We start from the raw sequence: 26,240 nt of genomic DNA on the forward strand, positions 1-26,240 counted from the left end.
CGGTGACCAAAGGAGCAGAGAAATGTGCATGAGCAGACGAGTTAGAATACAGACGATCGTGCACATGCGGAGAGCGAGACGGACGGGGACAGGTGTCACAGGGCATGCTGAGGTGCGTCACATGTCAAGGGCAGAAGAGAGGTGCAAACGCAAGCAGAAACTCACATGTGCTCCGTGGAGACCTGGCTGAGGCCGCTGGCGATCTGAGAGACCAGAGTCTCATCCCTGCAGTCCATCAGACGATTCACTTCATCAGCTACACGCCCACTGTACAGCAGACTCTTAGTGCTGGTGCCCGGTAGAGGAGAGGGCAGGGGCAGCTGGTTCAGCACTGCACACAAAAACAACGTGAGAGCGTTCTTTACTACGAGACGTCACAGGGACAACAACTAACAGCCACATGAAGTGCACTCAGAGATCTCGAAACCTCCCGCGCAGAGGAACTTTCCCTAATTATAATGAAACTTTCTTTCGTCTGCATAGTTTTTATACTTACAACGTCTATGCAAATACTGATATGAAGCTATATTTCATTTAAAAATATGCGCAAATCAAAAAATAACTATCACTTCAATATTGTTATACAAGTAGAATTTGAGGCGAGCGGTATGACCAAAGATTTTCATAACACACAGTATAAACCGTAATATATGTACAAACATAGACGAGCAATTTTTGCTAGAAATTCAATGTCTGTTATTGGTTTAATAAAGTGAACGAACTACCTTTATAAGTATTTTATTCATCTCGTATAGTTCCCATCAACAACAAAAAATACACAAAATAAATGCACAAGTCTGGCATGTGCATGCAAAAACAGCATCGCATTATGTACAGTTTAAGCTACAGTCACACCGATTCAAAGCGAGTGCTCAGTGTTGTACACAGTGTGTGCCGTGTGTACTTACAGTCAGTGAGACCAGCAATCCCAGCGAGGGTTGTGATGGGCACATGTGGCATGTCCCCATTCATACTGACGGCTGGCCAGAGAAGATCAACACACACAGAGTTCCTCAAAGATATTTATACGCTGACCATCCCTCACATCTCACTCAATCCTGGAGAGAAAAATACGCTTGTATGAGGTTTTGTGACACGAGACATTCTTTTACAAATATTCTGTTTGTATAGTTCGTTGATAATGTGAATTTTAACCCGGCTTCAAAACATACAATCTCCCTCCTAACATAAAGACCACTGGGGAGAATCGGTCCACTTAGACGCATGGTCTCTAACAGGTGTATTGATTTCTGTGCCACGTAGGGAAGCACTCTGAGAGACGGAAAACATCCACGACAGTGCAGACAGACAGCCCGACAGACACACCCACTCTAGTCTGGGAGAGGATGGACTGTGGACACACCCCTTCATTAGATACGCAGGCCCAGCCCCGTCTTCCTCATGGGACCAATGACAGCTGCGAGACGGACAGCTCGTGGCAGGCACAAAAGAGCAGATGCAAAACAAATCTGCTGTACTTTTCAGTTGCACGTGCAATATGCATGCCTCGCAAAACACACAAGCATGAAGACTGCATTATTTGCAGCACCAATAATTCGCAACGCACGGAACAGAAAAACAAAGATGTGTATTCGTGTGTAAGAGCGAGACTTCATTCAATACTGCAAATAATATAATAGTAACCAGCAATAAAACTTCCGCATCCGGGCTACTTCAAATACATGAATATTCATGAATCATTTGCATGTGATACTGTATTCGGAAGGTAAACAGTCCAGAGCTGATGACTGATGGGCTCCCGTGACAGATAAGCGATGTAAGAAAGAGGATGGCCCTTTAGATTTCACATATTTTTGTTTCGCTTGCATGCAGATCGCCAAAAAAAAACTAATATCAAATCAAATCTGTGCAAAAAGTCCCAAGAAAACAAAACTGCAAAAACAAAGTCAACCACTACATCCTCTAAAGCGATTCCAGTTTCTGCAGAAAACGGCTTGCAGAGGGATTGAGATCTGAATGCGAATGCAAATACTTTGTATTGTAATGACTCTTTCACGCAAATAATCGAGCTATTGAAGAATTGACACAAGTGGACTGACGGGACACATCTGTGCACACACGACGACACAAAACGACCAAAACGCAGTGTTGACAAAACAGAAGTGAATCACTGGAGAGTGACACCATTCATCCTCAAAGCGTTACACTGACGCGTATGTGGCCGTTGTTTATCGGACTCAAAACACGGCTCACGCGTATTCTCTGAGCTAAAGTTGTGAACACAAGTTAGTAAACATTTACCATCACTCGCATCGAGTCTTCTGTGGGTTAACGAGAGATGACACACGTTACACTCGGTCCGTTTCGTCTTCTAGCAAAGCGTTAGCTAGCGACTCAATCGATTCCGTACAGCGGCTCGCTAGTTAGCAACGCTCTTCTCTGAGGCGAACTGCTATCAAAATCCTACTCTACTGTATATTTTACTCGTTCATAAAATAAACCAATCGGCTTTGTGGTCAACTGTTTGCAAATCGTTCGATTATTTTGTCAGAGCAACAGACGAGCTAAATGCTAAAGCTAACTCGGCTACGCACATCCTTCCGTCTCCCCCTCGCTAACAATAAAAACACTTCACGTTTTCTTCCGTTCTACCGCCCGCCCGTACGTCACGCAAAGAAGCGTTACCGGTCATTTTAACGCGCGCGGTTTAATTATTAGTAATACATTCGGGTACGAGGCGCAAAAACGCCCGTCTGTGTTTGTGTCGTGAGGCCTCCGCGAGCTCTCCTGAAGCCTCGGACTCCGAGCGCGAGAGCGACGCCGGGTCACGCGCTTCCCGCCACGGGCGCGCGCCGGAGGACGTCCGTCTTCCTCAGACGCGTTTCGTCGAGAAAAACCGAAAGGAGATGCTGCGAAATAACGCAGATGATCGCTAATAAAAGCTTTAGATGGAAACGTTTGGGTTTTTTTACTTACTTTATGTTGGGCTAAGTTGAAAGAAGCAGAATTGAGGGTCAGTTTGTTGGGATGAGAGGTCGGTTTGTCGCTCTGCTGTGAGTCTCTGGCTCCCCCTCTCTGCTATTCAAAGATCATTAGCCGAGCGGCTAACAACAACACAACGCTAGCGCTGAGCGTGAGGAGGGGGAGGTTGACATTTTTTCTCCTCACACATTATGTATGTTTTAAAATGCACAAAGCATCTTGTTATTCAGCAAAGTTGTCAATAAAACTGCGCATTCAATCCATATGTTTAATATATTACGCCTTTGTTTTCTAACAAACGGCAACAACAGATGGTGTGTCGCGAGACTGACCGGAAACACAAATACTACTTTTTATTATTTATTTGTGCCAGAAGCAACTTGCAAGGGATTGTTAGAACAAATACAGAACGACCTCAGTCCTTACAAAATAATCAAATAAAATGCACAAAATCACAAGCTATAGTAAGTTATATGGCGTAAGACTAATAACGTGATTATTATACTTTTTTCCTTCAGACACAGATGTGATGGTTTTTGTGAAAGCAGATATATAGAAATCCTACTTTTTTAAAATTGTACTCCTAAGTTTGTTTTTATTTGTGTTTCTGTCTTTGAACTTTGTTGTGGAAAAATTTCAGTCTCGTAGTTCAAAAAATCTCTCAGACTAAGAAGGTCCGGATGTGGAGGAGTTAACTTTATTTGCTCGAGCCAAACAAAGTGAGATGTTCTAAGTCATCTAAAAACCAAGTGTTTTCCAGTCTATAATTATAGTAAAATCTCTGAAAGGTGGTCTCTTCTGAAACCAATCAGGTGTTTTCCTGTTATCTCTTATTTTTATTAACCAATTGTTAATTGTCTGCCACCAATAAGTCCCAGGTAACAAGGTACGTATCTAATGGTGGTACGCTGGTTATTACATCATTTTTAAAATAATTTGCATACAATGGTTACTACACGAGACCACCAAACAAGCCATGGTCTCCATACGAGACGGCGTGGCGTCCGTGCGTAATCATGGTTACTTTTAAACAGTGGAAAATCCCCAGGTTTTAGAGAGAACACAACAGGCTTCAAACTTTAGGCCTCTAAAAACATCACTGGATTTTACCTTGTTACATTGTGCTCAAATGTGCTATAAACATGCATAAAGTGACATTAAGTGCATTTACATGAACAATCATTGGTTACAGGTACAGATTGTGTCATTAAATCATCAATTCTTCTTCACATAATCAAATTTTCATCATAAACCTACTTATATGTAATTATTCTTATTGACTATGATTTCAGATCAACCCATCTACGTACTAATGTTCCTATGAATACTTCTCAATACTTCTTAGGTATTTTATCAAGTGCATTTATAACTGTGGTGAAAAACAGTGCCCAATACATGTAAAAAAACATCTATATGTGCCCAGAAATTACACAATAACTTCCGATTATGATTTTACTTTTTGATGTACATTCTGCATTAATTCATAGTACTGCTATGCAGAAAAGTACATCTGATCAGTTTCCACTGTAGGAAATATTTTGTTTTAAATACCTTTTTCATGTAACAGGATGTTATACTGAGTTATTTAATTAGTTCTGGGTAAACAACATTGTTTGTTTGTTGCAGATATAATGAAAGAAAAAATAAGTAGGCCTATATTGTATATTTAAGAAAATATTAGATCATGTTTTTATGTCCAAATCTGTTATCTGATCATGGCGGGAAATCATTTTAATTTCATATATTTATTATAAAACCAAAGGAAATCCTTTATTAATCAGACAAAAGATGTATGAAGACAAACCAAGTCATATGTTTTGTCAATTGTGATATAATGTATTTAACTGCTTTTCAGTTAATTTAATGGAACCTACCATCACAACAACTGTTACAACTGTTTAGTGTTTGTATAAAACAAGACTATTAAAAGACAAAATCATTATGTAACGTTGTTGTTCTAGTCTTCTGTTCTTCAGTCATTGGTTAGAGCAGGGGCCGGTTGCACCAGCTGTGCTTAAATGGGCACTAAGTTCGCACTAAATATTTTTGAGTTACACCATTCAACTTAGTTGAAGCGTAACGTACGTGTAAACTAAATATCTACGGAAGCCTCCCGTCAGGAGTAACTAGGAATAAAATAGCAAACTAACAGAATAAGCTCTTGTTTCACTCCGCATTCTTCAATGATTTACACACATGATAATGCTGACATTTACAGTCACTTACCTTTTAAAATAGAGAACATTATGTGATGGCATTACATTATTAGCGGCTCTAACAAGAACCCGTCTGTGTAACGTTATCTGCCTGTGTTGTGCACGTCAAAAAACATTGGCAGTAATACTTGGCAGTAAAATGAAATCACCCATATTACAAGTCATTTATTATGATTTTATTGGACTGTGTTGGTTTTAATCAGCATTTGTTAACTAATCTTGTTTAATATTATGTTATTCATGATTAGGTAGTATTCTATTCTATTAGGTAGTATTCTATTCTAAGAAAAACGTATTTTTAGCGTTATTATGTGAGGTGAAATAAGTTTAAATCAAGAACGTTTTGAAATTCACAACATTTTAACACAACTTTTTCTCACGAATTTAAAGGCTGCTATTGGACTGTTGAAGGTAAACGTCATATTGTGCGACTACGCATTCCTTTACGGAGAGCTACGAACTAGGCCTCTCACTAAATCCTTGGTGTTTCGAGTCAGATCCGTGGGCGTGGCTTGTTGGTTTTGACTAAATCCTTGGTATTTCAAGTCTTACGAAACCTTTACCCTAACCCACACCCTAACTCTAACCATCTAAACTACATATGATTGTTAAATTCGCCAAAAACACTGTTGCGTGATGACGTCAGACTCGAAACACCAAGGATCTAGCTACGTTCTGCCTTACGACCAAATGGTGCAACCGAATAACGTGCAGACTGCAGAGTTAGTTACAAACTAGCTAGTAGTTACTAAGCATCTAGTGTGTTAAGAAAGAACTTAGGAATGGCTGGTGCAACCCTACCCATGTGATGACCTCTAAAGGGTTGTGCTTACTGTTCTCTCCACTGGATGGCGACTCGGTATCACAGGTCACTGCTATCTGCATAACAGAAGATCAACTGTTTTCTTCAAATGTGGAAAACTTCGTATTACAAAAACAGTTGTTTTTATTGATACTACTGGGATCTACTGAATTACTGTGGCTAATCACTTCTTTTGTTTGTGCATTAAAAAACCTGAACAATCCTGGTACTTTGTACTACTGCAACTAATGCACTTTGTATTTCTCTGCTTTCTCGGGACAAACTGCTTTTTTACTCATTTCAAATTCATGTTGGTTAAAGCTTCTGCTGAATGAATAAATATAACCTTAAATGTATTGGTTCTTTGGAAACATTGTAGGCCTATGCAAAAACTAAAAATGCCCAACAAAGTACTTTTGAATCGAACACACATTTAGTATATAGAAATGGATCGTCTTGTCCAGTTAGTTGTTATATACATTTAACTTAAGGTGTTATGCACCTTCTGAGGGCACTGAATGATCGCCAGTTGATATTGAAATGTATATCATTAACATACTGTATACCGTAAATGATCCCGTTTAACTTGACTAAACACATCAATCTATATTCATGTTCACATCGAGTAGAATGACTGTCTCAGCACATGTGTCGACCAGGTCTTGACATGCCCAGAGATCTCCTCTCACGTTCTTTCTGAGAAAATAACACAATGTTCTCGATAAGTACAGTATAATAGTGATGCCCCGGACGAGTGTTTCTCAGCAGATGATGAATGTGAGGGGATCAGAAGTCCCTGTAAGGTTGTTTTTAGAGATCTGGGTGGTGCTGCTCTTCCGATGACTGAACATTTAGATCCATTCATGCTGTAATTCCGGCGTGTAGTGAACAAAATCAAAAGAGCTTTTTATATTTAATCATTCTTTTATTCCGTATTCAAACATACAGTCATCTATAAAGTCTTGAAATGAAATCATTACATCAACTGAAATCAACGTATGCATGCTCTGAGTGATTGAACCTGGACCCTTAACCACAGATATTCACCTGTTTTACAGACAAAAACGTGCGCGCGGTATGTTTGTAGCCGATAAAACCGTCCTGTCTCATCTGCTTCGATATTACGCAACGAATCATTAATCATTGAACTCCTGTGCAGTGTTGGGTGTAACTAGTTACGAAGTAATCTAATTACATTATCGAATGTGTAATTAGTAACTAGTAATTAATTACTTTTTCAGAGTAACTTACCCAACACTGCTCCTGTGTAAAGTGCACAGGAACAAACCCAGCCTATTACAATGAATTTAATCATCATTTCCTAAACATCCCACCTTACAGTAAATTGAAGTCTCATCACGAATGTTTTTCTTGACAGTATTCCATTTCTTTGGGACAAAAACCCAGACGAATTTTGATAGCTAACACAATCAAAGGAGTTCACTACATCTACAACACAACTGTTTGAAACTCTTCACACATTCATATCTGCTGGACTTCACAACGCATCTGTACGCGTGTTTGACAGCTTTATCACACATCACTAACGTTTGTACAAAACTCCCGTTTTCCATGAAGAAACTCCCTCACATTTTGGTCTCGCTGTCGGGGATCTTGGCGTTCGCGCACTCGCTCTCCTGAGAGATGAGCTGGTAAGATTTCTTGGTCTCGTTCTCCTCCACCACAGAGTTTCCAATCTCAGCGTCTGCAGAACGCAGCTCGTGACGTGACAGATGCTCCACAATACCAGCGCCAATCGAGTCACCCAAAACATTAGTGGTCGTGCGCAACCGATCTCTAAAAGTCAGAGAAAGACACAGAGAGAGATGATTGCTTCTGTGTTTGTTTACTAACCATCACCATTCCCTTAAATTGACCCTTAAAGTGACAGTTCAGCCCAAAACCCTCATTTATTCATCCTCACGTCACGCCAAACCTGTGTGAGTTTCTTTCTTCTGCAGAACGCAAAAGAAGATATTTTGAAGAATGTCGATCATCAAACAACACTGAACTCCATTGACTTCCATCGTGTGAACACAAAACCACTGAGACATTCCTCAACATAACTTCTTTCGTGTTCCACTGAAGAAAGACTCTCGTACAGATTTACAAACACATGAGGGGATTTTTTTTTTCTTCAAAAGTGCCGTAAAGATCACGTGCAGCTCAGTTTCTTCTCTTGTTTTTTTTCTGATCCATCTTTCACCCGCTGGACCCCCTCCGTTCCTCAGGGCTGAGGGTCTCTCATAAACCTCACAATAGATCTTCTGTTCTGGACACCGGCGTATAATGTCACAACAAAAACAGGATCCAATGTGAAGTCAGTATACAGCAGGGGTGTACTGTACAAATATCAGTGTTAGGTTCTGGAACAGAACATTCATAGGAAACAGATGTTTGCACGCTCGTTTACAACTGGATTATGGGATATGGAATCTGAATGTGGAAATCAGTCCAGAGATCTGCGTGCATCACATCTTCAAAGCACCCTAAAATCTCTGATTTTCCATGATGTTTACAATCAATTGTGATGACTTTTTTAAATATTGTACATTTCATGGCCATCAAAAAGAGCAACTAGAGTACAACTAAAGTGAAGCAGTGTTATTATAGAAATGATTGTGACTGTTGTTCAACTGTGAAATTCCTTTAAACTGTCTGTGACTGGCAAACTCACATCGGGTCTTGCTTTTGAACTCTCAGTGTGGTTTGATACACAAAAACACGCATTCCCTCGTCATACTACAAGAAACTTTGTACTCACAGGAACCAATCCACAGCGATGATTAGAGTGATGTCATCGGTGGGCAGCCCCACAGAGGTCAGCACTATCACCATGGTAACCAGGCCAGCCTGAGGGATTCCAGCTGCACCAATACTGGCCGCCGTTGCCGTGATGCTGTAAAGATACCAAATCATTTCTACTTCATCTTTCACTGACCACCTGCGGTACATCACAACGAACATCACTTTTACAGTAAAACAGTGAATCATTTCAACTGATTCGTGAGCACTCGAAAGGTGATTTACCTGATGGTCAAAATCTGTCCAAAGTTCAACTCCATGTCATTGACCTGTGCGATGAAGATGGCGGCCAGAGCCTCATACAGCGCCGTGCCGTCCATGTTTATAGTGGCTCCTACGGGCAGCACGAAGCGCGTCACGCGTTTATCCACACCGTTATTCTCCTCCAGACACTTGAACGTGATGGGCAACGTGGCAGAGCTACAGAGAGAAACGGGAGGAGTTGAACCGATCAGGATCTGATCCCCACACGTACAGCGATCATAAATGCTATTGATTTTAAAAGTGTGAACGCTCACCTGGATGAGGTACCGAGGGCCGTGACGAGGGCCTGCAGAATGCCAGCGATGAACACAAACGGGTTTCTCCGCGTCACGAGGAAGTACAGGAGTGGAAGAACGATGACGGCGTGTATCGACAGACCGATGATGACGGTGATGGTGTACATGCCTAACTGACCGCCCATTACTGATAAATCCTCCATCTCCACGATCTTTCCTGCGATCAGGAACATTATACCCAGCGGCGCGTACCTAAAACACACACGCACGTGATGTCCGTCGTTCAGTGGAAAACATGACAAGAAATCTCATCTCAACGGATGTCTATATGAGACCAGAGAAATCTTTTTGATCTATTAGAAACAAATGCTCCTTTTGATGGTTGCATTTAAAACCCACATTGTGTCTGATTGAACAAATGTTCAAACATGGTCTATATTCACAGGGAATTCCTTATTCCAACCATCGAGCCAGATTTCAAAGCCATTTTATTTCACGTTCACTCATTCTCTTCTTGATCATTCACGCGTGTGCTTGATAATTCTGCTTAAAATGCCAAACAGAAGTAAAGCAGACGTTTCATGGGTTTCTTCATTAGGTCAAAGCTGAGACGTTTCTCGCTGTAAATCACTCACCACATGATAATGGCCACCAGTCTCATAATGGCTTCATTCAGACAGTCGAAGAAGTCTCGCAGCGGTCGCCCCTGCTCTTTCATGTTTCCGATGATGAGGCCGAAGCACATGGAGAACACCACCAGACCCAGAGCATTGATTCCATTCACCGTTCCCAGAACCGGTATCACCTCCTCGCGTTTGAGTTCATCCGAACCGTTTGTCAAACTGAACACGCTTTCATTCACCGTCAACGTTACCGTCACCACACGCTTGGCATACTGCGTCTTAAACTGAGACGCAAAGAGACACTTTAAGATTAATATTCGTGATTTTATTTCACGTTCCAAAATTTAGGAAGAAACTAAATCTACATAAAATAACTGTTGGTTTTGAACAGCGTATTAAAGGGATACTTCACCCAAAAATGAAAATTCTGTCATCGTTTACTCACCTTCGAGTTGTTCCAAATGATTCATTTCTTTGTTCTGATGAACACAAAAGAAGATATTTTGAAGAATGTAGGAAAGCAAACAGTTCTGGGGCACTTTGTTTTCACTGCCATCGTATTTTAACCTACTATGGGAGTCAATGGGGGGCGAGATCTGTTTCGTTCTTCCAAATATCTTTCTCTGTGTTCATCAGAACAAAGACATTTATACACATTTGGAACAACTGGAAGGTGAGGAAATGAGGACAGAATTTTCATTTTTGGGTGAACTGTCCCTTTAATGGAGTCAACAGAATGGAACGGTTACCTGCTGTGTACACGCCTGCACTAAATTAGGAGGAAACATATTTCTGTAAAAACAAAGAGAACAAGTTTCAAACAGAGATAACATACAGATGTTTTAACCCCTGTAGAGTTCATGTGGTGTTTGTGGTACCTGATGAGATCCAGGAAAGCATCTGCAGGACTAACTTGTTCTATTTTTTCCTGTTTGGTGAATTCGTCTCTGCTTCCTCGTCCTGGATGAATAATGAGGACCATGATGATCCCGATGAAGACGGCGATGATGGTGGTGGTGGTATAATAAACTACAGCTCGCATGCCCATCTTCCCTGAAGAACGACTGTCCAGAGCTGCCATACCTGTCATGGACCATATGACATAACATGAATAAAAGAATAAGAATTTCGAACCTCTTGAAACTTTTCACCAAAATGTGTATATATTGCCTATATTTTAGTACCTTCAACATTTCCAACCTTAAATGACATCTCTCAACAAACGTCCTGATGTGAGGCCTGAAATGATTTGAATCTGTACTAAATGTGTGCTGGACACTTCCAGACTGCTGTGCTTCTCGTCTTAATGTGTCCATAAGAATCACGTTTTCATCTTTTTCAGATCATCTATCTGAGCTAACTGGTCAATATGACGAGTAATTCAAAAAGAAAGAAAGAAAGAAAGAAAGAAAGGTTTTTGCTCCCCTCGTCCTCTTCATGGCCCTCGGACACAGAGGTCTGGGAACCTCACACACAGGTCATGCTGCTTCTCTCATTAACTTCGGTTTCCATGGTAACCAGGACTTCCTCTGCAGAAGTCTTATAAAGTCTAGTTCTCTGACAATGCAAAGTAATCACCTCTCTCTCTCTCTCACACACACACACACACACACACACACACACACACACACACACACACACACACACACACACACACACACACACACACACACACACACACACACACACACACACACACACACACACACACGCACATCTCAAAGACAAATTCTGTGTGTGTGACCCTCACAAAGAGGTTTAATAAGCACTCTCTCTCTCGCTCTCTCTCTCAATCATTGTCTGTAATGAGCACTGGATTATGGGATTGTTTCTCATGAATGAAATGTCAGAATGGACAAACTTTTAACTCTTGAATAGAGAAATATGAGCGAGACATGTTGCTGACAGCATGAGCAATGACACGTGTCCTTGTGTCTGGCTTTCACAGGTGACGAGCTGTGCACATCTCCACCGTGTCATTGATATCTTGTGACTGTGAAACCAAGTACAAACCAGCTTCTGTCTGAAGAAAACAACTTTAGTCAACATGACATCGGTCACATATCTCTGACTTCAACAAAAAGACCTGAATGAATTCCTCCATCCAGATGAGAAATCGATGTCTATATGCCAGCTGCACTCTAAAAAAAAGCCGTAAAAATAGGGCACAATATACTGTATTAATATGAAGGAATTTTCTGTGTTCATTTTTACAGTTGTTTTACCTGTATTTTACATTTTGCACTGCATTCATTTGCATTGCAGCATTAATGCCAAGCAAATAATTTTCTGCCAGTACTTTATCTGTTTTTTCACGGGATTTTTTTTACAGTGTGGCTGGAGGGATTGATGTGGTGATGTCCGCCAAAATAAAATAAAACCAAGCTGTGTTTGTTCCATATAAGCAATATATAAATCTAGAAGCCGTTCATCTACTGTCACGCCAACAAAGTTTGTGACTTTATTTCTATGGCACTGCTTTTTGAACACACAGAAAGATCTCTAGAGAAAGCCCAAAAGAGAAAGAGAGAGACGCTCAAAGAGTCTTTTGTTCATTTCTCCATGTGGTCACTTTGACCCTTGACCTCTAGAGTGTTTGTAAGAAGACCATGAAAACACTGACCTCACACACAATCCCTTCCCTCGGCCATTCCAACCCTGACCAGAGAACATACGTTAACCTTTCTCGAGACCATTTCCAAATCAAAGAGAAAGCAACTAACGCTGGGCGACAGAACAAAGAGTGAAAGATGTGAGCGCTGCTGATCCGGGATCAGTCAGTCCCCTGTGTGTTCAGTGTGGGGATTGTACCTGTGATCAAACTGGACACCAGTAGAGGGAGCACCAGCATCTGCAGCATTCTCATCAGCAACTCTCCAGGAAAAGAGAAATACTTCACCTGTCGATATGACATTTTATACGGCCGCAGTCCAAAGCCCAAGATTATACCTGTGACAAAAACACACTTCCATAAAACATCTATAAATCATGCAAAAGAAATGAGCTCCAGTCACATTGAATGGTCCGGTGCACCCAAAACCAAGACAAAAAGTGAGGTCTTGTCCTTCCAGAGCCAGAAGATTTTCTTTCATCGGTGTCACACATGAGGAGAGATGGTGAAGGATGCTCGTGTTCTTTTTGTGAAGTGACTGAGGCTTGGTCTAATCTCACTTGTGTCTTCCACACGAGAAACAGAATTTACACCATAGGGTTATTATATAACATCTTTCCTTCAAGTACCAGAAGAGGAGGAAAAGGAAAGCCATGACTGTGAAATTCTAAAACTGTGTTTTACTTTGCCATCGCTGGTGTCCCAGAACAATACAGGCTTTGTGAAAATCTTTAAGGAGTTCTAATGGAATGTCAGCTTCACTTAAAAAACAATCCTATTGGATCCTATAGGCCTATATATAAGAATAATACACACATACAGTATGTATCTGGGCTAGAGATTCAGAATGCACAATATTAAAGAATCAAGAGTATTGAAACTTTTGAACCGGGTTTTTCTCATGTAATTTTTGCATTTTATTTCCTATTCTCATTCTAATGTGCAACATTATTTAGATTCTGAAAAAAAATCATCTAAAACGTTCTAAAATATATAAAAATATATTCCGTGTATATGTTAAGCATAATTAAATCGTTCACTTTCATCTTAATTTCACATCATCTCACCAACGATGACGGCAGCGACTGTGAAGATGACGAAAGCATTCCGCCGGAAGCACCCTTTGACGTCATCGACCGTGACGTTGTGTACCGCAGCGCGAACCTGCCGCGACCACGCGGTGATTCCGTCCCGTAGCTGCTGCGCGCGGCCGCGCTGGAGGCGCGTCTCCCCGTTACCTTGAGTCATGAGTGACCGACTCACCAGACGCTTTCTATTCCGTTAAACTGCGAACAACAGCAGACAAAAAGCCATCAGCAGCTCAACAGCCATCAGAGAAATCCTAACGGGTTTACTGGAGGTGTTACCTGCCTGGGAGAAACCAGAAAACTAATGGAGCCACCCACTTTTTACTGGTTTTAATGGTAGCCTAAATGGATGATAGTTCATCATTTTGTTAACCAGGTTTGAACACTTTCTAAAGAGAAATTAAACCTATTGTAGGTGGTTGCTATGGTGTTACTATGGAGTTCTAGGTGTTTACTAGCCCAAACCAAAAGAGCCCACCCTCGCATCCCTGCTGAAGAAAGTTATAATGGTTTTAATGGAAACTGTAATGGTTCTACTGGTATGTGATGGATTCTATAGGTGGGATGTTAAATCCTATTATACCATGGTCTTTTTGAATACTGGATTCTGATTGGCTGGAAGGTGTGCATTAAAACCCTTTAAGGCACAGGTAGCTCGTCAGTTTAATTACATTAAAATTAACTGACAAAATCACTGTAATTTTCACCTGTTTGATCTAAAATGTCACTGTAGACATCAATAAAAGATTTAACTTGGCAAATGACCATGGTATAAGCGGGATAATCCACAGCTAGCCGTGCGTTAAAGGATTTTAATGCACTTTGCAGAAGCAACCACTCTCCTCTTGGCCTCCACGTCGTGCATTAAAACCCTTTAACGCACGGCTAGCTGTGGATTATCCCTTACTTGGAATAATGCCCAAAACACAATACAAAAAATAATTTTGTAATGGTTTTAATGGAAAAGCTGGTTCGTAATGGTATTTTAACGGAAACCATTAGAATTTCTGTAATGGTTTCTGTTGGGGTTCTAGTTTTTTTTTAAAAAAACAATAGAAACCGCTAAAGAAGTTGTAATGGTTTAAATGGTTATAATGGGACTTGTATTGGTTTAAGTGGAAAATAAAGGATTCTATTGGTGGGATGTTAAATCCTATTGGAATAATGCCCAAAACACACTACAAAAAGGAATTTTGGTTGGTTGGTTTTAATGGAAAAAGCTAATGGGTTGTAAGGGTATTCTAATGCAAACCATTAGAATTTCTGTGATGGTTTCTATTAGGTTTCTATATGTTTTTTTCAGCAGGGCAGTAGATACCATTATAGGTTCCTTTAAAGCCAGTACAATTCCCATTATAACCATTAAATTGTCTATGTTTTGGGCAGAGCTTTATTCTTATTTTTTTTAGAAGGGATGGCTCGGGTTCCTCCAAGCATTTCAAAGTTTGAAAGTTCCTAATTTGTAGAATGAAAACGTCTGCTTAAATGTTTCAGTATTTTTTTATTATCTGCCAGGCAAAAATAGTAAGTCTGATAAAGACCAATGACACGACAAAACATGATTTGAGGATCATTCATGTGAGTAGCACCACCAACATTGCACAACAACAAAAAAGTATTTCGAAATCAATTCAATAATAATAACCACAGAATCCAGCAGCAGCTGAATGAAAGGTCTGTGTTATGACGATCCCTCACACGCACACTGTTTCTTTTCACTAGTTTACCTGTTGCACACTCAGTGTGAGTCATGTGACTGAGAGACTTCAGGTCAGCACAAGCCTTTGAATCGGAGCCCAGACGCATATGTGCTCAAAAAACAAGCAAACGCTGCAGCTCCACGTGTGCTCTGATCTGATCATCTCTCTCTCTCTCTCTGTCTCTCTCTCTGTCTCTCTCTCTCTCTCTCTCTCTCTCTCTCTCTCTCTCTCTCTCTCTCTCTCTCTCCAACCACTCACATGGTCTCACAAGAGCTCAAAACAAACCACATACTCACGTCACAGTGAAGCAGCTCCTCGGGCAGATGATGACTGGACACAAGTGTGCACTTTGAAGGGAAAGAGAAGAGTTTGGAAAAGCGTGGAGGGAGTGTGGAAGATAGATGAGGAAGAACCAATAAGAGAGCAGGGGGAGGGAGAGAAGGGGCGGAGCTAGGTGAAAGTGAGAGAAGCTCTTTCACACACTGAAGGAGAAGAGGAACTGCCAGCTCAACTGTGGGAGGAGCTTACAAAACAAAACACCTCCTCTCCAACGTCTCCCTCCAAATCTACACACCACACGTGGGCCAAAAGTGACACAGCTGAAAAAACACAATCACACAAGATGCGTAACAGTGTTTCTCTTTAAAAGTTCATTTTATTAAGTGCACTTTGTGAAAATACTTTGTGTACTAGTACTAGCATACTTGTATAGTGTACTACTTCGATACACTGTAAACCCGAATGTTCAAAGTAATGAAATAGTTGCAAGTAGTGTAAACTTAATTTTATTTTTTAAAAAGTCAATATTTTGACTTCCTGTAACTAATTCTTACTTTTGAGTTAGTTTACATACAAATGCAAAACACATTTGCACAACAAGTGTCCGTGCTTTGACCAACATCTGTCTCACCTGAAGAAGCCAGACAGGAATAGATCTCAGCGCTGTCTGCTGGAGTCTGTGAATGAGCACCACAGCAGCTTCAGAATACTCCACGTGTCTTGAGCTTTTGATGAAAATTAAACTTAATATCACAATGAGTGGAACTCTTTGTCTCTGGAGATATTTTGGGACGTGGGGTGACTTCACTAGACTTCATTATTGTGGGACTCACAGAAGCCCACAGCGGGACATGAGCGAGTCAGGGGCGTTTTGGGAAGGGGGACATCTGAATTACGAGCACAGTAACCCACCCGTAGATTTGCTGTTTCCATGGATGCGATGATGAGGAAGGTTTTGTGAGAGAACGTTTAGAGTGTGACATCATGGAACACACACACGCGCGCGCGCACACGCACGCACGCACGCACACACACACACACACACACGAGGTAGGCAACTTTTCTAGAGAACAGCGTATGTTTTTACACAATATGACCTCACTAATTTCTCATCATTTTTTCTCTCTCATGTGTTTGTAAATCTGTATGCGAGTCATTCTTCAGTGGAACAAAAAAGAAGATATTTTGAGGAAATGTCTCTGCGGAAGTCAATGGGGTTTAGTGTTGTTCTTCAAAACATCTTCTTGTGTGTTCTGCTGAAGAAAGAAACTCATACATGGTTTGACATGACATGAGAATAAGGTAAACGATGCAATATATATATATTTTTCACTTTAATAGAAATGGGCCAATAAAGCAAGCAAACATTTAGCAACCACCAGTGTTGGGTAATGAATTACTAGTTACTAATTACATATTCAATAGTATAATTAGATTACTGTACAAATTACTCTCTCTGAAAAGTGTTTCATTACTGATTACTTTCTATATCCTACATCAACCTTGATTAGTTCAGTGATTCAAGGATAGACATGAAACGACTCTTTTAATTCATTACAATAAATAATATTAAACTACATAAAGTAGAATTATTAACTGACCAAAGTATTACAAATGTGAGAATTAAACATTAAAGCACAGATTTTAAAGTTAGACTTTGAATTTTGATGTCAATTCTACTATTACACACACATATATTACACACAGTATTTAGTTTAATCACATCAGAAGTAACTGTAATTAAATTACAGGGAAAATAAGAGTAATCCCTTACTTTACTTTTTCAAGGGAAAATTAATTAAATTACATAGTAACTAATTACTTCGTAACTAATTACACCCAACACTGGCAACCACACTGCAATGCACTGAAACCCACCTAGGGTACATTAGCTAACTGCATAGCAACACCCTGGCAACCACACAGTTTTCATAGGAAAACATGGCTTTTCTTTGTTCGATCTTAAACTCACGTTGAGTCTGAGCGAGGGTTTGGAAAACCTCAGAGCGGTGAGACAGGGTGGGGGTATCCCCAGGGAGCGGGCCGTATTCGGGGCAGGTGATGCGATCCGTTCTCTTGTCTCCCCTCCAGAGAACAGATACAGTGGGAACTCTGGGAGTTCAGGGCCGTCTTTGTGTTTGTGTGGTATTGTGAGGTGGGGTTCCCAGGATCGGACTTCAAACAGAAGCGTCCCGCGCTCGCAGGACAAGCACAGCTCACTACATTTACTCTCACAAACACGCTGATTCTGGACCAGTTGTCACGCTTGGCATCATTGCCAGCACTAGTTGGATGTCAGAGAAGGTTTTCTGTGTCATTTCTTTGGTGTGTTTGAGAGATTTCATCACACAGTAGCAGTCACGTGTGTGTGGACACACCTCGTGATGACTGTGAAACGCACTTTAAGATTTAAAAAAAATCTTAGCTTTGTATACTGTGGTAGGCTATGCCCCGGTTTCACAGACAAGGCTTAAGACTAGTCCCAGACTAAAAGGAATTTTGAGCTGTCTTAACTGAAAATATCTTGCCCTGACATATCTTAAAATATGTCAGTGTCATTGTTCTGTCTCAAGATGCACATCGGTGATGTTGTTTCTAAGGCATTTTATTAAAAGCCACAAATTAACTAACGCATAGTCCTGACCAGTGTTGGGTGTAACTAGTTACTAAGTAATTAGTTACTGTAATTTGATTACTTTCCCCTTGAAAAAGTAAAGTAAGGGATTACTTTACTCTTATTTTTTCTGTAATTTAATTACAGTTACTTCTGATGTAATTAAACTAAATACTGTGTGTAATATATGTGTGTGCAATAGTGGAATTGACATCAAAACTCAAAGTCTAACTTTAAAATCTGTGCTTTAATGTATAATTCTCACATTTGTAATACTTTTATCAGTTAATAATTCTACTTTATGTAGTTTAATATGATTTATTTGAATGAATTAAGAGTCGTTTCATGTCTATCCTTGAATCACTGAACTAATCAAGGTTGATGTAGGATATAGAAAGTAATTAGTAATAAGTAACTAAATACTTTTTGGAGAGAGTAACTTGTACAGTAATCTAATTACACTATTGAATATGTCATTAGTAACTAGTAATTCATTACTTTTTCAGAGTAACTTACCCAACACTGGTCCTGACAGAGGCTAGCCTTGTCTGTGAAACCGGCCGAAATGAGTTTTACTGTCTTACAGTCTTATGCTTTTTGTTGTGCCAATTGATTCCATTGTTTACCTCATTCGTAAGTGGCTTTGGATAAAAGCGTCTGCTAAATGAGGGTCTTTGCACATACAGTCCGTGTGCGTTTTTTCGTATTTGGCGCTGGTTTGTACAGTGTCTCCAAATTGTCAAAACGCCTCTCAAAATTCTCGCTACAGATGCGAAAAGGCAGAAAATCTAACCCAGTACGATTTGTTTTATGACGGACGAACATATCGGAGGCAGAGGGTAAATGTGATTGACACAACGAGAGGTCGTATTTATTTTTTAACGTGCGCAAATTTCGGACTCCGTGTGAATAAAGACATCATCTGAAATATACATTTGATCAAGAACGACAGACGTCGATCGTGTTAGTTCTGCACACTTGACTGTGAGAGGGGAATTTGCAAGGTGCAACATTTCCGGGGTTTTCCCTTTTGACCTCCCAAATGAAAACCCACCCGGGAGGTCTCACAGTATTAAGGGAGGCCTTCTCTTCGCAGCAAAACTCAACCATTCATTAAACAACATTTTGTATACAAAACTAATTTCAGGTATTTTTGCATTAGACTTTAAATTAAAATGATTTAAAAAACGATTTTAAAATGGTAGTGTGTGCCTTTAACTGATCTTCAGCACATGCACAAACAGACATGCCGGATAAATCAAGGCGGGAAGATTTGAGAGGTTGTAGATATTTGTGGTTGCGATTCAAATCTGAATCTAGGAAAACGTGTAAATATGTGCTATGCATTTGTATCTGCCAATGTATGTTGTAAATGCCAGTTTACACGTTTGTAACTATTTTTCTGCAACTTCAAATTCAGAAGACAGATTTGTGAGTTTTGTCCACGAGTGCAAATCTCAACATTCAACTTCAGTTTTTTATTTGACAAGTTTTCACATTGGGGCTGTGAGTGTACATTTTAGTGTACAGGTACAAATACTTACTTTGCAAGTTCACAATCTACATGCTCTCAAGTTTTGCTACTGAAATACCTTCATAGATATTTACCCAAAACAGGAATGCATGTTGGTGTGGAGCTAATCTGAAGTGATATTCAGGGTTGAGGACTTGCTCACTGGTTATTGTGTCGGCAAGAATGATTTCTAACGATCAGACTGTCTGGTGCCAAGCGTTGAATCCGGATCAGATGCAGCGGCTTTTGTGAACAGCGTGATTTAGGTTTCTCTCGCTGACAAGAGAGTTCCTTCACTTTTAAGTGAGCTGGTTTTATGTATTTCATATAATAATCCAACATTGACAATAGAGCGACTATAAAGGCGGATGGAGGAACAATAGGACTTTACGAACTTTGTGTGGTTTCTGATTTCTGTACACTGCCGTGGGAATGAATGAACAGCTACAGATGGCTTACACGGGCACTACAGAGATGAAATATGAAACAAAATTAAAATGTTTAGAATAGCAAGTTACTTGTGATCCTAAATGTGCCAAATCAAGGATGAAGACAAAATGTCCAATAGCGCCACCCAGTGGACAACAGACATTCCAATGGTTTTCAATACAAATCCCTTCATTACCCATCAGCAGTTAAAACACATACTGTACTTAAAAAAACAAATGTATAGTATATAATGCAATGTAAGTCGCTTTGGATAAAAGCGTCTGCGAAATGCATAAATGAACATTTAAAACCAGTACAATTCCCTTATGTAGTGTGTCTTATATGTCAATAGGAGTTAATGGTGTTCTACTGGTTTCTGTCCGTCAGAGCATCCAAAACACAGACATGCATGTCATCTAATACCATGATTTCACCATAGTAAAGTAAATGAGAAAAAGACAGTAAACAACGATCTTCTCTTACAACCATAAAGAGCCTTATGTTGTCTGCTATTAAAGGGTTTAAGATCAGAGGACACAGACGGCTTTTCTAAGCACCGTCACACCTGTTACACACATTCTACAGCCTGCACGATGCGCATATACTGTACATATAATATCAATGAAGATGGAGGTACCAGGTGTGAACGTTCAGGACTGGATCCAGTGTCTGGATGTGATGGCCTCAGTGCTGCTGGACTGTGTTGGGAACCCAGAGTATGATGACTGGGAGGTTACTGGAGAACCTGAGTTTGAATGTGATGGCTCGGTGTTTGCTGGAGGACTGGACGGTGCGTGTTCACCTGATGGGATCATTGTGGGCAGAAGATCTCTCAGCCTGGGCCTTTCTGAACCTCTAGACAGGACCTGCGAATCTAATTCATCAAAACAATGTTTTACAGGATTCCAGTGCAAGAAACCACGTGTCCAAGTTGTTTCACAAGAATTATTGAGGTATACGGACGTAAGTAATGTTGATTATTTGAAGAGTTTGGTTCCAAATTTGAATTTCTTTTCAAAAATCATGTTTTTTTATTGTGCATTCCAATGAATTCCAATCAAACTGCAGTTGGTTTGATTTGATTTAAGCCATAATAACTAAACAAATACAGCTAACTAACACAATAAATTCACATTATAACATAATAAAAAACATGAATTTTGAAAATGTATCTCATTTTGGAACCAAACTCTTCATTTATTATTTATCTTTTTACCTAATAACACAGTATATTTTTCTGGCTACTCGTGTGGTTTTTTCACTACTGGCCGGTTTCACAGACACGGATTAGTTCTAAGCCTTAGTTGAATTAAGATATTTATGTGGCTTTTATAAAAATGCCTTAGAAAAATACATGACTGGTGTGCATCTTGAGACAAAACAATAGCACTGGTTTACTTTAAGATATTTCTGGGCATGTTGTATTGAGTTAAGACCGGTCAAACATTCATTTCAATCTGGGACTAGTTTTAAACATGTGAAACCGGGCCTACGTGTTTTAGTGGCATAAAAAAATGACGGGATCTTACGGAACAAACAGTGATTTATGTTACTGACGCGATGAGTAAAAAAGGAAAAGCCTGCGTCACGTAAAACTACAGATCCCGTGATGAACCGCGCGAACAGGAAGTGCTCCGCTCGGTTACGTGTCTCGTCTAGAGGTTCTGTACACAAATATCACGGGCTGCTTAATTTACACCACGAGATGTGATTATTCTCATAAACCGGACCCGAAGACTTTCTCGAGATAGCGCAGAGTCTGTATTTACACGTGAGTTATCGTCCGTGGTTTTCTAAAACATGTAACAGGCGATCAGGACATGAACTGTAGCGCTGAAGTCGTTCTCCGGTAGCTGTGACAGCGAGGCTTTTATGTGTGCTCACGTCACGCGGCGCTGCGCAGGCCCATCAAAATATCGCGGGAACAGGCTTCTTCGTAGGCATTTGACTAGTTCTCGCGGCATCTTGATGTCATGCGCCGATCGGTCTGCGCGGTGCCGTACGAAGTCGAACAGCTTTTGGCCACAGGCTGCTTTTATTTACGCAATAACTACGTGTCATGAAATGAATCATTATCCAGCAGTATAAAGCGTTTTCACTGCTAACGTTATTTCAAACCCATCCTGTTTCAACTGTTTCAAAATCCGGCTCCAGGATGGTATTAAGTTTAAACAGTTTAATCGCTTTTTACAGCTACTAATGAATTTAAAACATATATTCCGTTTACATATATCGAACAACACGAAGTGCTTTTTTTGACTACTGCTTCTATTCTGATCGGGGTGTTTTGGTCTTTTAATAACTTGGTATACACGATGCCTTTATTCTATAGATATTGTTTGAAAGCAGCTTTACAGTGACGTTCGTTCATTATTTATGCGCCTTTATGGAGTCACGTGGCTTATATCTCAGGTCACATAACTGTGTGTTTCGCTGTTGTTGTGTTCACACAGAGCCCGTGTTGATGGTGTGCGTTTTGCCCGCGTGAGAGAGAAACAGCGGCCGGGTCAGGATGAGCGGAGCGGCTCTCGCGCTGGAGGTCGTGGTGGTCTTCTTCCTCGCTCTCTTCCTACTCCATCGCTATGGAGATTTCCGCAGACAGCACAGGATGGTTCTGTTCGCCACCCTCCTCGCCTGGTTCCTGTGTTTCCTCATCGTCTTCATCCTCCCGCTGGACGTCACCACAGTAAGTAAATGTTGTCTACAAAGAAAAGAAGCTCCATGCACGTCTTTCCTTCTCACCTCCCTGAGACGTGTTGCTGTAATCCACAGACGATCTATAACCAGTGTAAGATTGATAATCGGGTGCATCCGAAGGCCAGCGACACTTTCAGTCCCGATAACTCCTCCAACTCTTCAGTGCTTCCAACACAAGGGTAAGAAAAGACGTGTGCTTCGGCCTTTTGTACGTATGCGTGTGAGTGTGCTGTTGGGAGTTTCGTGTTCACTCCACACCGTGTTCATCTAGTCAAATATTAACTTCTCAACTGACTGTAGAGTGCCGAAGACGTGTTTCAAACCGTGGAGTTACGTCCCAGATGGAATTCTGCCGGTGTTCTGGAGGGTTGTGTACTGGACATCACAGTTCCTCACCTGGTATGAGACAAATAGAACATTCCTAGAACAAGATATCCATACCGCACTGTATCAGAGAAGCATATTTCTGTGATGTTTAACACGCCATTGATGTTTTTTATTCTGCAATATGGACATTGCTTTGACAACGAGTGTTGTTGTTTGCACGCACGCACGCACGCACGCACGCACACAGGCTGTTAATTCCCTTCATGCAGTCGTACGCACGTTCGGGAGGATTCTCCATCTCGGGGAAGATCAAAACGGCGCTCATAGAAAACGCCATCTATTACGGCACCTACCTGCTCATCTTCTGCTCTCTGCTCATCTACGTCGCCGTCAGTCCGCAGTGGCACCTCTCCTGGTTTGTGTCCCACCCCCTTCTTTACCTTTCAACCAATCAAAACACTCGACAGAATGCGCTCAGACTGTTGGTGTATCTCATGCGTGCTGCAGGTATGACTTGCGGACCATCGGCATTACGGCAGCCAATACCTGGGGTCTGTTCCTGCTGGTGCTGTTGCTAGGATACGGCTTGGTGGAAATCCCGCGCTCTTATTGGAGGGCGTCGTGCCACGGGCATCTGCAGACAAAGACGTATTTCAAAGCGGCGAAACTGATGACGGAGAAAGCGGATGCCGAGGAAAACCTGGAAGATGTGATGGAGGTGAGGAGTTCTCCGTTGAAGATGTTGTCAGTAGCATCGTTTCTGAACGTGACGTGAATATAACATGACGTCTCATTCACAGGATGTCAGAACGGTCAGTGAGACCATCAAATACAATCATCCTCTGAGAAAATGCATCGATACTATCCTGAAGAAGGCAAGTGGGCTCTTTTCTGTCATGTGCATCTTACCTGTTACCTGTGAGATTGCGCGTAACACAAGCCGTGTGTCATCATCAGTGTCCTGTAGAATATCAGGAGAAGATGAACCGAAACATGGACGACTATGAAGACTTTGATGATAAGGGAAATCCTTACCCTAGTAAAAAGAGTTTAGTCAAACTTCATAAACGGGTAAACAATCCACATGCAAGTCACACTTACACTTTTGCTCGTGTCCGGTGAAACATGTTTTTGATGTATACATGGGATTGTTATGTTATATATGGGACGGCAGTTACAAAAGCAGCAGTTCAGGTTGAAAATGGTTATGAACAACTACAAAAAGACTTTAAAGTGACAGTTCTGTCATCATTTGCTCATGTCATTTCATACCGGTTTAAATTACTTGGTTCTGATGAATACAGAGAAAGATATTTGGAAGAATGTTAGCAATTTTACATTCTGTGACATCATTGAAAAATTAAATCGCAGTCAAAGGTGCCCCAGAACTGTTTGTGTTCCCAAATTCTTCAAAATATCTCACTTTGTGTTCAACAAAACAAAAAATATATACAGTATTTTTTTTCCTACTATGGTAGTGGATGATGTCACGGAACTGAAAATTGCTAACATTCTTACAAATATCTTTCTTTGTGTTTAACAGAACAAATACATTTATACAGGTTTAGTGAGTAAACGATGACAGAATTTTCATTTTGGGGGGAACTGTCCTATTAAGACTGTTATAAAAATATAACATTTTAAAGTCACCATGAAATCAAACAGGAACAATCGAAGTGTTTTACACAGTGTTGCAGTGACTATTATAAATGATTTATACCTGCACACCATTATTTTCATTTTTAAATTCATTTGCGCTTGTAATCTTTACTCAAAAACATGAAGCTCCTCCCCCTCTCAACAACAACTCTTCACCACATGACGTCAGCAACAAAAAAGAGGAACTATACTCACTGTCCAATGGCCAGCCATTTTTAGCCCTCCCCTCCAGGCCCAACTTACAACAAACCAATCAAGAATTAAAAATTAAAGCCCCACCCTACAATTTTTTTCAAATTTCAGAAGCCGTTTCACTCGGATACACGTCACGATACGGAAAAGAAGTCAATCGCAACTTCCGTATCATGGTGACTTTAAAGCGTGTAATGTGACCCTGTCAAACAAAAGCACTGTCTTACGTGTCAGGTGATTTATGCGGTTCAGCGGCATAACCGCACTCACGTTCAGTGGCAGATTCTATTGGACGAAGCATTTCATTTAGAGGATGTGGCCCAAAATGAGACGAGCTCCACCCATCAGTTCAGTCACAGCTTCCCGTCATCAGCAGAACCGTCGGGATGGATCAGCAGATATCTGTACACGCCTGCTGTGGGTGAGGAAACGGTCACATGACAAGACTTCTTATCATGTACATGAGCACTCGTGAGAGTCAAAACCTCTCTCTCTCTCTGTCTGTGTGTGTGTGTAGAGTGGTACTGGGAGTGTGTGTTCCGGCGCTGGTGTTATCGTGTTCTGGCGGTGGTGTTGTGTGTGTTCTCGGCAGCGGTGGTATGGTCTGAATGTACCTTCTTCAGCACACAGCCCGTCCTGTCGCTCTTCGCCGTCTTCATCCAACTCGCAGAGAGAGACTACAATTACGTTTACATTGAGGTGAGGGAGTGTCACATGACCACAGTGTCATTCACACAGGCACGCTGATTGGTCAACATGGCACAGGTCTGTTTATCCAATGAGAATCCGGTAAAGACATGTTTTTTTAAACAGAACTTTGACATCAAATGCTTAATTTTGTGCATTCACTTTAAAGAAACCTTTTAAATAAGTGTTTTGTTTTTTCTTCCGTCCACCAGATGGCGTGTTTTGTCACTATATTCTTCCTGTGTTACTGCGTCTACTCCACTGTGTTCAGAATCCGAGTTTTTAACTATTATTATCTGGCTCCTCATCACCAGACGGACGCTTACAGCCTGCAGTTCAGCGGAATGTATGACACACACAAACAAAACATCTGTGATTTCAGGTAGAGTCGCATCACAACTCTGTGTGTAATTGTGTTTGTTCTGCAGGTTGTTTTGTCGCTTGACTCCTCCGCTGTGTCTGAATTTTCTGGGAGTGATTCATATGGACTCCACCATCTCACACCAGCAGAGACAACAAACAGCGTACAATTCAGTAAGACACACAAACTCGCGC

At 40.9% G+C, this 26,240-nt stretch overlaps 3 protein-coding genes across 6 annotated transcripts in view; 1 reads left to right on the plus strand and 2 right to left on the minus strand.

The window, feature by feature from the left end:
- The window catches only part of nipbla (NIPBL cohesin loading factor a), a 31,825-nt gene extending 28,602 nt beyond the window's left edge, over positions 1-3,223 (minus strand). Inside the window, exons 1-3 of one of the 2 annotated variants that reach the window (XM_057354824.1) lie at positions 2,938-3,223; positions 909-1,058; positions 166-331 (exon numbers count right to left, since the gene is read on the minus strand). In XM_057354824.1, the coding sequence (XP_057210807.1) occupies positions 166-331; positions 909-972 (230 nt within the window). In that variant the 5' untranslated portion in view covers positions 973-1,058; positions 2,938-3,223. Of the gene's footprint in view, positions 1-165; positions 332-908; positions 1,059-2,262; positions 2,837-2,937 lie in introns of those variants that run through there. The other variant, XM_057354833.1, reaches the window with a different exon arrangement.
- Positions 3,224-6,871: 3,648 nt separating this feature from the next.
- On the minus strand, positions 6,872-15,775 carry slc1a3a (solute carrier family 1 member 3a). 3 transcript variants are annotated; one of them, XM_057353298.1, is made up of 10 exons: positions 15,585-15,752; positions 13,568-13,786; positions 12,701-12,838; positions 10,768-10,972; positions 10,639-10,681; positions 9,902-10,173; positions 9,285-9,518; positions 8,992-9,186; positions 8,726-8,905; positions 6,872-7,758 (listed from the first exon to the last, which is right to left on the minus strand). In XM_057353298.1, the coding sequence occupies exons 2-10, from the start codon at positions 13,746-13,748 to the stop codon at positions 7,548-7,550; spliced, it is 1,659 nt and encodes a 552-aa protein (XP_057209281.1). In that variant the 5' UTR covers positions 13,749-13,786; positions 15,585-15,752; the 3' UTR covers positions 6,872-7,547. The 3 variants fall into 3 exon arrangements, with proteins under 3 accessions (XP_057209281.1, XP_057209288.1, XP_057209294.1); XM_057353305.1 differs by having other exon boundaries at positions 8,726-8,860; positions 15,585-15,737; XM_057353311.1 differs by lacking the exon at positions 6,872-7,758 and adding an exon at positions 7,787-8,233 and having other exon boundaries at positions 15,585-15,775.
- Positions 15,776-21,676: 5,901 nt separating this feature from the next.
- lmbrd2a (LMBR1 domain containing 2a) overlaps positions 21,677-26,240 on the plus strand; it is a 9,120-nt gene continuing 4,556 nt past the window's right edge. Inside the window, exons 1-12 of the mRNA XM_057353292.1 lie at positions 21,677-21,894; positions 22,577-22,809; positions 22,896-22,999; positions 23,121-23,219; positions 23,395-23,562; positions 23,655-23,865; positions 23,948-24,022; positions 24,105-24,218; positions 25,233-25,419; positions 25,516-25,697; positions 25,898-26,031; positions 26,114-26,219. Coding sequence (XP_057209275.1) covers positions 22,636-22,809; positions 22,896-22,999; positions 23,121-23,219; positions 23,395-23,562; positions 23,655-23,865; positions 23,948-24,022; positions 24,105-24,218; positions 25,233-25,419; positions 25,516-25,697; positions 25,898-26,031; positions 26,114-26,219 — 1,554 coding nt within the window. The 5' untranslated portion in view covers positions 21,677-21,894; positions 22,577-22,635. The remainder of the gene's footprint in view (positions 21,895-22,576; positions 22,810-22,895; positions 23,000-23,120; positions 23,220-23,394; positions 23,563-23,654; positions 23,866-23,947; positions 24,023-24,104; positions 24,219-25,232; positions 25,420-25,515; positions 25,698-25,897; positions 26,032-26,113; positions 26,220-26,240) is intronic.

Source organism: Triplophysa rosa, linkage group LG2 (assembly GCF_024868665.1).
Source record: "Triplophysa rosa linkage group LG2, Trosa_1v2, whole genome shotgun sequence".
In the NCBI taxonomy this organism is placed as follows: Eukaryota; Metazoa; Chordata; class Actinopteri; order Cypriniformes; family Nemacheilidae; genus Triplophysa; species Triplophysa rosa.

What these genes read in the sequence shown, in the direction of transcription:
- slc1a3a (XM_057353298.1), bottom strand. Translation starts at nt 13,748, where the DNA reads ATGACTCAAGGTAACGGGGAGACGCGCCTCCAGCGCGGCCGCGCGCAG. An exon ending in GCTTTCCTGGATCTCATCAG is followed by an intron (nt 10,682 to 10,767) that starts GTACCACAAACA and finishes TTGTTTTTACAG; the next exon opens with AAATATGTTTCCTCCTAATT. An exon ending in GGACAGATTTTGACCATCAG is followed by an intron (nt 8,906 to 8,991) that starts GTAAATCACCTT and finishes GATGTACCGCAG; the next exon opens with GTGGTCAGTGAAAGATGAAG.